This window comes from Felis catus, chromosome A3 (assembly GCF_018350175.1).
Source record: "Felis catus isolate Fca126 chromosome A3, F.catus_Fca126_mat1.0, whole genome shotgun sequence".
In the NCBI taxonomy this organism is placed as follows: Eukaryota; Metazoa; Chordata; class Mammalia; order Carnivora; family Felidae; genus Felis; species Felis catus.
This window is the reverse complement of record NC_058370.1, coordinates 102,968,567-102,978,897: the sequence shown is the minus strand read 5'-3', so window position 1 is coordinate 102,978,897 and position 10,331 is coordinate 102,968,567. Positions and strand designations below refer to the sequence as shown.

Here is a 10,331-nt window from a genome sequence, read left to right as displayed (position 1 = left end):
TGCCTTGTGAGCCCTCCAGCTCCTAGGGCCTGTCATCTGTATGCAGCCAGCAGGAAAAAGGACAGCCTGGGAAGTTTTGGGGGGGCGAAACCCAGAAGTGTTGCTCGTCACTTTGGCGAACAGTCACATGGCCACACAAACTGCCTGCCCGCTACTCTGTGAAGGAGAGGATGGCTTTGGGTGGACAGCTGATGGCTTCTGCCACAGATTATTTGGGAGCAGTGGAGAGGGAAGACAAAAGCTGCCTATTTTCTAGTGTAAACACATGGAGAGATATGTAAAAAACGGTGGTCCACAAGTAGGTTCTACGATGTCAAAAAATCTAGAAGCAAGCATGGTCTCAGATCATAGCTTAATCCATTAATAAATAAAATCCATCCTGCCCCAAGTAAATGGAACGTGGAGAATATTCTTGGAAATTCTCCCAGCCTTGGGGGCGGCCAAGATGAGTATTCCCCCCCAAGGAAAAGCAGGCCTGTTGTAATAACAAGTGCTGACGGTTTAGGGAGGGCCGGGAATGCTCACGCAGTGGCAGTGGCGGGCGGGTTCTGTTAACCGTGTGGTCTCAGTAGCCATGAGGTAGGTCTAGCCAGTGAGTTTATAGAGACGAAAACAGACTCAGCACGGCCAAATAACTTGCCCAAAGTCACCCTGCTCGCAAATGGAAGGCTAGTATTAACACTGGTGGGAAGCATCCTCGAAGGGTTTCCACAAAGTCCTGGGCAGGAAGGAGGTACATGTTTGCTTGTTAGGGGATTGAGGTCTGGAATCTAAAGTTCCTGGTGCTCAGGCCTTTTCTCTCTCTCTCTCTCTCTCTCTCTCTCTCTCTCTCTCTCTCTCCCCGCAAAGAGAGAGAGAGAGAGCTTCACAATAGAGCGAAGTTACACAGAATGCATCAGAGGTTGTCAGAGGTGCTACTGAAAGACACCCAGCTGAAATAACCCCCCCCACATGAAATTGAAATTCTAAGATGCGTTTGCGTGTGTTCAAGTTTCCCAGGGCAAGTTATGCCCCTTCAGTGATAGTGGATTTGCAGCTAAATTCCCATTAACATAAGCTCGTATGGTACTCAATTCAGACACAAATAATTTTGACACTTCCTTTAAGTCATTGTGGAAAAGTAGTAAACTGCAGTGGAAGTCTATGTACAGAGAAACTTTTAAAAGCTACCCAGCAGATGGTGCCAAAGTAATATCTCTGAAGAGTTCTGGTCTGGAATTCTTGCCTTTACAATTATTTTCTTTGATTAACTTACCAAATGCCATTAAACAAATTTAGAGATGAAACAAGAAACTTTTAAAAAATCCAGTAAGGGTTTCCCTTCCATAGATTGTGCCTTTCAGAAATGCTAAAGTAGGTTTTGCATTTCTTCCCTGTGATGTGTCTTCCCCAGCACCTCTGGACACTCACCTTCGGGACCTTGATAAAGTTACTCACTTTATCAGTGTGTTCAATCTGTCTGATCACCCCAAGGAGCATGACTGATCTGCTACTAAAAACCTCTGGGATCTGTAAAACAACAACAACAAAAACCCCACCACTTAGCTACTAATGAAGCTCTTCCTTAAAAAAAAAAAAAAAAAAAAAAAAGTACACAAAGAGCACCACCAGTCCAGGAAAACAGTTATCCTTTTGGAATATTTCCAGTTCTCTCAGAATTAGAACTTGGGGGGTGTCTGGGTGGCTCAGTCGGTTCAGCATCCAACTCTTGATTTCGACTCAGGTCATGATCTCATGGTTTGTGAGATCGAGCCCTGCATCAGGCTCTGTGCTGACAGCATGGATTCTCTCTCTCCCTCTATCTCTGCCCCTTCACCACTCGCTCACTCTTGCACTCTCACTCAAAAAAAAAAAAAAAAAAAAAGAATTAGAACTTGGCGGCTGGAAGGGGCCTCTGAGATTATTTTACAGGTGAGAAAATGGGGAACCAGGAAACCATCATAGATCCCTCAGGCTAGAACTGAAGCCTATCCTCATTTGCTTTTCTCACTTATGGATCCTTGGCATCAGAGGGAGGTTAATGCCCTGGGAGGGTTGAACTGCATATCAAAACTTGAAATACACTTTCTGTGTTTTGGTTATTGCTTGCTACATCATTTTGTATGACAGTTGTCTTTCATTCCAGCCTCCAAATTCTGTCTCTACAATAAATAGTTGTAATTCTGATTCTCTGCCTCTTAATTTGGGGCAGAGAATTAGTGACAGTGTCTATTCTAGTTTCAGCACTACTAAAAATAAAATACTCCATAAACTTTATCTTCCCTTCTTTAAAAAAAAAAAAAAAAAAGTTTGCCCATTAGTGCATCTGCTTCCAAAGGATTATTGTTAGACATTTCTATTAAGGGAATGAGCAAGCTAGGCTTTTCACTATGAAATTGCTTTTTAAATAATGAATCGTATTATAATTCATATTATTGTACTTATGGATTTCAAGTTCTGATCATGGAGAAGTACCTTCTATTGGGCCAAACTTCCCCACAAATAACAACTCTAGACAAAATTTAAGTAAGAACTACTTGGAGACATTAGAGACAGACACAAAGCAGGGAGACTCGAAGGGACTCGACACTTGGATGAGGGAAGTGCACTGGGTGATTTCCCCACTTTTTATGCCTTTTACACTGATAGCAGGCCACAGTTCTTGCCAGAGTAAACCCAGGTATAAACCTGCGCTTTTACGTGCTGAATTGGAAGAAGACAAAGATTAGAAGCGTAGCAACTGGAAAGCAAAGAATTACCGAAAGAGAGAAAGAAGGTGGCCATGTTCTGTGTATAAACCCCCAAATCACTGGCTCACCCTGTACTCTGCGTGTGTGGGACAGACTCCATGCAGCCCAGCCAAGGCTAAGAAAGTGGAATTGAGATTTCTGCTACCACCAAGTTTGACTTGTGTCCAGCCAAGTAAAACCATCTGCTTAAGAAAATGATGTGTGGGTGACATCAGAGATAGTGAGGGACTAAGGACCTCTGAAAGTTTGTCCCTTCATAGAAACAATGAAAAACTTAAAAAAAAAAAAAAAAAAACTTTCAAAATTAACTTTCAGAACTCTGGAAACTAACCAGTCTTGCAGCAACCTAAGAAGCATTTACTACAGAATAATGCCTGAATTTCAGTAAGAACACAAGGTTTCCTTTCATCTGCCCCACTCTTCTACTCTGTTCCCCAGCTCAGCAGTTGCCTTCAAAATTCAGGGCCCACATTCCTAGTACTGTAGGGAACAGAATGGAGCTGGAGACCTTTCAAAATCTCATTTTCAAAGAATATTATTCTTTGATTGGTCTAGTGGTTCCTTGGAATTCGTGGCTAGAAGGCTTTCCTTTATCTGACCTGGGCCAGAGTTTGCCCAGTGTTAAAAGCCTCTTCCTTGGGAATGTTTGTTAAAAAGCATTTGCAGTCAAGTGTTTTTTGTTTTTTGTTTTTTTTCTAATTTTTTTTCAACGTTTATTTATTTTTGGGACAGAGAGAGACACAGCATGAATGGGGGAGGGGCAGAGAGAGAGGGAGACACAGAATCGGAAACAGGCTCCAGGCTCTGAGCCATCAGCCCAGAGCCTGACGCGGGGCTCGAACTCACGGACCGCGAGATCGTGACCTGGCTGAAGTCGGACGCTTAACCGACTGCGCCACCCAGGCGCCCCTGCAGTCAAGTGTTTTAATGTAGCTGCGTGAGGCAGTAAATAACAATGAAGCAAAAACAGACTAACTGAAAACCTCAAAAGTAAAACCAAAGGGAAAAGCTCCAATGCATTTCTGTATTTCCAATCCTCAAGGCCATGTGCATATGTAGGGCTCTGCTCAGCAAAGACTGCAAGCAGGAAGCGAAGGCTAAGGCAGAGTGGTAAATTGGCTGGATGAGCGTTGAAGATGTATCTTACCATACACACAAGCACCTTAACGAAGACTGGGAGATTTCCTGGCTCCAAGAATTTAAAGAAAATTATGTCTAATAATTAGCTGACTGCCAGATGACTGAGAGATTTTAGTGGCCCTGTATTACAAAAACTACAAATGTTACAGAATTAGTTTAGAGAAGTCACTAAACAAACAAACAAACATTAAAACAAGCAGCAACAACCAATCCTGGGGAGAGGATAAAAAATGATTTCCAGAGTTATCCCATTACTTAAAATGTCCAGCTTTCGCCAAAACAATTATGACAGAAAGAAATAAGGGGAAAAAAGCAATCAATATAAAATGTTCTTGAGGGGCACCTGGGTGGCTCAGTCAGTTAAGTGTCCTACCTTGGCTCAGGTCATGATCTCACAGTTTGTGGGTTCAAGCCCCACGTCAGGCTCTGTGCTGACAGCTCAGAGCCTGGAGCCTGCTTCGGATCCTGCGTCTCCCTCTCTCTCTGCCCCTCCCCTGCTCGCGTTCTGTCTCTCTCTGTCTCTGTCTCTCTCAAAAATAAACATTTAAAAAGTTAAAAATAAATAAATAAAAACAAAATATTCTTGAGAAAGGCCAGATGTTGTACTTGGTAGACAAGAACTTTAAATCAGCTATTTTACATATGTTCAATGACCTAAAGGAAACCATTCAAAAGAACTAAATAAAGTATGAGAACAATATCTCACCAAATAGAGAATATCAGTAAAGAGATAGCAATTATAAAAAATGAGCCAAATAGAGTATAAATAGAAATACTTTTCTGTTGAAAAATACAGGGGCACCTGGGTGGCTCAGTCGGTTAAGTGCCGACTACTGCTCAGGTCACCATCTCGCAGTCTGTGAGTTCGAGCCCCACGTTGCTCTGTGTTGACAGCTCAGAGCCTGGAGCCTGCTTCGGATTCTGTGTCTCCCTCTCTTTGTCCCTCCCTCGCTTGCACTCTCTCTCTCTCTCTCTCAAAAATAAAAACTTCAAACAAAAATTTTTTAAAAAGTACAATAACTGATATGAAAAATTTATTAGAGAGGGTCAATAGCAGTTTTAAGCAGACAGAATAAAGAATCAGTGAAATTGAATATAGGTCAATTGAGATTATTCAGTCTGGGGAATAAAAAGTAAACAGAAAAAAAAGAGAAATGAACAGAGCTTCAGAGATCCATGGATCAAACATATCAATATATGCATAGTGGGAAAATCTGAAAGAGAGGAAAGTAGGAAAGAGGCAGAAGGAATACTTGAAGAAACGACAGCTGAAAACTCCCAAATTTGATGAAAAGCATTAATCTACACAATCAGAACGATCAACAAACTCCAAGTGGTGTGAACTCAGAGATCCACACTGAAATACATCATAATCAAACTGTCAAAAGACAAGGAATTTTGAAAGCAACAAGGGAGAAGTGACTCATCACATACAAGGGATACTCAGTAAGATTAAAAACTGATTTTTCATCAGAAAACATGGGGGCTAGAAGGCAATGGGATGATACCCAAAGGACTGAAAGGAAAAAAAAACAAAAAAACAAAAAAAAAAAACACCTGTCAACCAAGAATTCAGTATCCAGGCAAACTATCCATCAAAAACGAAGGAAAAAGAAAGACACTCCCAGATAAACAAAACCAGAATTATTTGCTAGCAATATCACCCTACAAGAAATACTAATGGGAGTCCTTCAGGGTGAAATGAAATAATACTAAACAGTAACTTGAATCCACGTGAAGCAATAAATATTACCAGTAAAGGTAAGTGTGTAGGTAACTACAAAAGACAGTATCCATGTATTTTTTGTTTGTAACCCCTTTCTGTATTATCATTTCAAAGAACAAACTCTTGGTTCACGTCTTTGATGTGGTGTGAAAGTGTGATGTAGCGCCTCACACAGGGCTGTGCCCTGAGTTGGCACTCAGGTAAGAATCTGTGTAGAGTGAATTTGACCATCACTGTGTTCCTTCTAGATCACCCCCCACCCCTGTTCCTCCCCTGTTGTCCTGGGTCGGGCTAACATGCTGGGTTTTGTTCCTAAGACCCTTTGTAGGTATTTAGTGGGGGTTGATGACATTTAGAATCACAGATGTGGGGTGAAGGTGGGAAAGGGAAAGAAGCGGCACTGAGCAAGCCAACAGGCAGAATAAGCACATGAAACCCCACAGGGTATGCAACATGGAGTGGGGCACCACTCCATGGGGACCCAGAGAACCCTACAGGACAGCTTTGGAATGGCTGTTTCAGACGAGCTGCTGCTTCTGACTGGGTGTCAAACAGACCTCTATAGCAAATTTTCCTCTCTTGTTTTGCATTCCCATGCAGGGAACACAAGTGTTTCAGCAAAAGCACTGATCCCAGGAGATGGCAATCGATTCTGTCAAAAAACTTTACAAATATTGGGGTGCCTGGGTGGCTCAGTGAGTCAAGCATCTGACTTCAGCTCAGGTCATGATCTCCTGCTTCGTGAGTTTGAGCCTTGCATTGGGCTTGCTGCTGTCAGCATGGAGCTTGCTTCGGATCCTCTGTCCCCCTCTCTGTCCCTCCCCTGCTCATGCTCTCTCTCTCAAAAAATAAACTTAAAAAAAAAAGCTTTACAAATATTTTCTTTATATGTGTAGACCCCCCCCCCCTCCGCCCCATCCCTGACATTCTGGAATATTCTCTTGAAAACTAAATATAGAGGAAAGACAAGAGGTAAAATAGAGGATAGACTCATCTTGTTCAAGCCAAGGGTTGGTTTTTGTAGCCCCGAATATAGGACGCGTGGCTTATTTTCATGGTCTGCTTTCAGACAGCCCTGACAGTTTGGTTCTGCCTTGATCACTGCAGGTCAAGGGCAGTTGGGGTCAGAGAGAGAAGCAGCAGTACTGCTACTACAGTGGGACCTTAAAAGGTGAATTCACACCAGACACCAGAGCACTAAATGAAAAGTGGCCATAGGACAAGGGCAACAAACAGAAATCAGTAGATAGGGGGAAAATATCCCTGTTAAAACTTATAAATGCTTGAAAATTTAAAAAAAGAAAAAAGGAAAAACAAAACAAAACAAAATTCTGTTACCACAACTAAAATTCCTGAAACCCTATGCTCTTGTATTTAAGTGAAAAGGTGGAAGAAGGCAGTCTGTGCTGGAAACAGCACAGCTCTGGGAGCGGCCTGAGTATGGAGGTTGCATACCTTGGGTGAGTCACTCAACCATGCCCAGATTCAGCTTTATGAAGCCACAGAGAGGGCAAGAGAAGAAAAAAGAATGCCCGCTTACCTCTGTGAACGTCTGGTTCCCACTGCACAGCCAGAAGAGGGCCGACAAGTCCCGGCCTGCCAGGGGAGGTCACCATATAAACATGAGGTGGGTTCAAACACATATTAAACGTGGCCACAGCGTCCAGAACCAAATGTTTCATTAGTGGGGAGGGAGGAGTAAGTGAAAGGGGGCTCGGGGAACACACAGGCTTTGGCATCTTTTGGCATCAACAGCAAACAAACACATGAGGGATTGGGGCAGAAAACCACCATTTCCACAGGCTTCCTGGGATTGGACCGCTGCTGCCTGGCCCCTCTACCTGGGCAGGAGAAGCGATGTATTGCACTGCTCTCCAAGATTTAAGCGGGAATGCAAAATAAGATCACAGGGGCCCTGCTCTACTTCCTGCAGCAGGAAGGTAGAGGGGGAAGCCCAGTAGGATTTCCTGGATAAGGAATGCTCAGGTGGCCAGCCCACACCTTGCCCTCGCTTTCCAGGGGGCTCCAACTTTCCTTTGTGCCTTCCGATGGAACACAGCTCTTGCTCCCACTGCAGTCTTCTTAGCTCCACTCCTGGGGCTGTGAGTGGGTTCTGCTAAGTGAAATGCAGAAAGGAAAAATGGATCTGAGGCTTGGCCAGACTTGGTGTGCACCACGACATCTGCAGTGTTGCCTTCTGAAAACATTCTTCCAGTAAGAACTTAAATAATGTTTTCCAGGAGCCTGGGGCTGGGGCCATCTGGTTCCCCCCACAGCCCCTGGATGCAGGGGACTTGAGACCACGAATGCCTGCCCTTCTCGGGGGGATTTCCCACGGACCTCAGCAAAGCATCCAGTGTTCTGATAACCTGGCCTCCGTTTTAAGGAGTTTCTCCTTCGGTTTGGGGTGGGGCGGACTATCAGTTAGGCGGACTTTAGATTCTCGGTCACCGTGCATGTGTGTTCTTGTTCCCCACTAGCACGATTTAGAAGGACACACGTCTACTCGGAAGGAGAACTTAGTTTATGAAGCCCACCTCCCGGCCCAGCCCGTCCTGTTCTCTGAAGGCGGTGGAGGAAGGTGTCCGTGAGCGGGCTGCGAGGTGGAGCAGAGCTGGATGGGGATCGCCACGCTGCCGCCAGCGGCCGCCGACGCGCGCGCCTCAGTCTCCCCAGCGGGGCAAGGGGGCGGCCAGGGCGGGGGCTCCGCCTGGGGTGGGCTCGCGGCCGGGCGCGCGTGCGGGACACACCGGCCGCGCGGCCTCGGCCGCCCTTGCCCGCGAGGCCCTCCGGATGCCCGCGCTCGTCCTCGGCGTCGCGCCCGGCCTCCTCGGGGAGCCGCGCGGGTTGGGCGCGCTCCCAGGCGCATTCCTGGCCGGGCAGCCCCTCCTCCTCGGCCTCGGCCCCGGGGCTGGCGCCTCCCCGCCTCGCTGTCTCGTGCGGGCGGCTGCGGACGCTCGTGGCCCGCGAGCGGCGCACCTGGACCCGAGACGGCGCCGGCTGCGCTCCGGGGCTCCCGCCGCCCTCCCTGCGCGAGCCGCTCCGGGGCCGCGCGGCGCCCTGCACCCTGCGGAGCGGCCGCGGCGTGGGCCGGACCGAGGCGGCGTCCCCCCATCCCCAGCCCAGCGGTTCCCACTGGCAAGATGGTGCCCCGCTGTCCCCGCGCGCTCCTGTTGCTGCTGCTGCTGCTGCTCGCCGGCCCCGCGTCGCGGGCTTCCCAGGTCAGTGCCCTCCCGCCTCCCGCCTCCCACCGGTCCCGCTCGCCCGGGACGCGAAGCCAAGGCCGGACCACCTGGGCTTACCGCTTGGGGGCTTGCGTTGGGGGCTCCGAGCGGTTCTCGGGGACCCCCCCCCGTCTGTCACCTGAGACGCACCGCGGGGCCGGGCGCCTGGGAAGACCCGGGCTGGTCCCGCCGCGCGTTCTGCGCGACAGCCTCGGGCCGCGGGGGACTCGTGGGCTGGGGGGAAGGTTTCCTCGGGGTGTAGGAGACGTTGGGCTTCGGGGGGTCCCCAAGGGGGCTCCCGGTCACCCCGTTAGGTTAGAGGCTGTCCCCGCCCTCCAGCTCCCAGCATTCAAATTTCCAACTGAAATCTCATTCCCACCGCTGCCGACTTTTAAACGCGCGCGGACTTTGTGAGCGGCGTTTGCGCGAGGAGGCGGAGGGGGGCCCGGAGGTTCCCGAAGCCGCCTCGCCCCGCGCCTGTGGGGCCTTAGATTTGGGGCTACATTTCCTTTCCCACACAGACAGGCCGCTTGCTGTTCCGTTTTTCTCTCCTTGCCCTTTATATTTGTTGGAGCCTCACTGGATTTTTCACTCGATTTCACTTTTATATTAACCAGTAAAGAACCGATGATTACAATTAAAAGAATGCATATGAAATTGAGTCTTCGGAAGGTGGAACTGGAATTGCTGAATTCAGAGCCAGCAACCACCGGACAGGCTCTGGCCGACGGGGACCCCTCCCCCTGTGATGGGCGGGGCCGGTGGGCAGCGGGGCGGCCACCCCAATGATACCGGCCACAGCAGTAGCAGTAACCCAAGGCGGAAGGAGAGCACGTGCTTACCGAAAGCCTGATGACTGCCAGGTTCTTTGCTGAGCATCCTCCAGGCTCTTAATTCTCCGAGCAGCCCTGTGACGTGGGGACCACTGTCATCCCCATTTTGGGGAGGAGGGCCTCACCCAGGGAGATTGTGACTTACTCGAGGTCACACAGCCAGGAAGGAGTGGAGAAAATTCAGTCCCTCTCCTTGAGTTCCAGACCTTTCCCCTTCCCCACAGACACTCAGTGTGTAAATTCCTGAGCCAGGCAGGCACACTCAGGGTCACGGAGAAGCCCCTGGGGTGCAGGAAGGGACTCCAGGCAGGGAGAACTCAGTTCAGACCAGAGGTGGGTGGTGTCAGTGCAGACGTGCTCAATGGGCACCGCAGGAAGCCACTGAGCCACCAGGCAGCAGAGGCTCAGTTGAGGCCACAGTGGTCCCACCAGCAGAGCAATGGATCTCCCACCCACTTTGCAGAGTACAAAGCAAAACAGAACATCAGGCTCAGAACTGAGGGCCAGAAGCACAGGGCAGGTGCATCCAGTCGGAGCCCTCAGAGGGGAGGGATGGACAGGATGTGCAAGGAGATGCTGGGGCGCCTGCCCTGCCCCTGTCTCATCTTATGGGGCCTATTGCTGTCTCTCCAGGTTACCTGGAAAACAGGTGAGACCCTGGCAGTTCTCACATGTCTGT

The 10,331-nt window shown here is 48.6% G+C and overlaps 1 protein-coding gene across 1 annotated transcript in view; it reads left to right on the top strand.

The window, feature by feature from the left end:
* Nucleotides 1–8,080: 8,080 nt before the first annotated feature.
* FBLN7 (fibulin 7) overlaps nucleotides 8,081–10,331 on the top strand; it is a 50,479-nt gene continuing 48,228 nt past the window's right edge. The window contains exon 1 of the mRNA XM_023251884.2: nucleotides 8,081–8,816. Within this exon, the coding sequence (XP_023107652.2) occupies nucleotides 8,214–8,816 (603 nt within the window). The 5' untranslated portion in view covers nucleotides 8,081–8,213. The remainder of the gene's footprint in view (nucleotides 8,817–10,331) is intronic.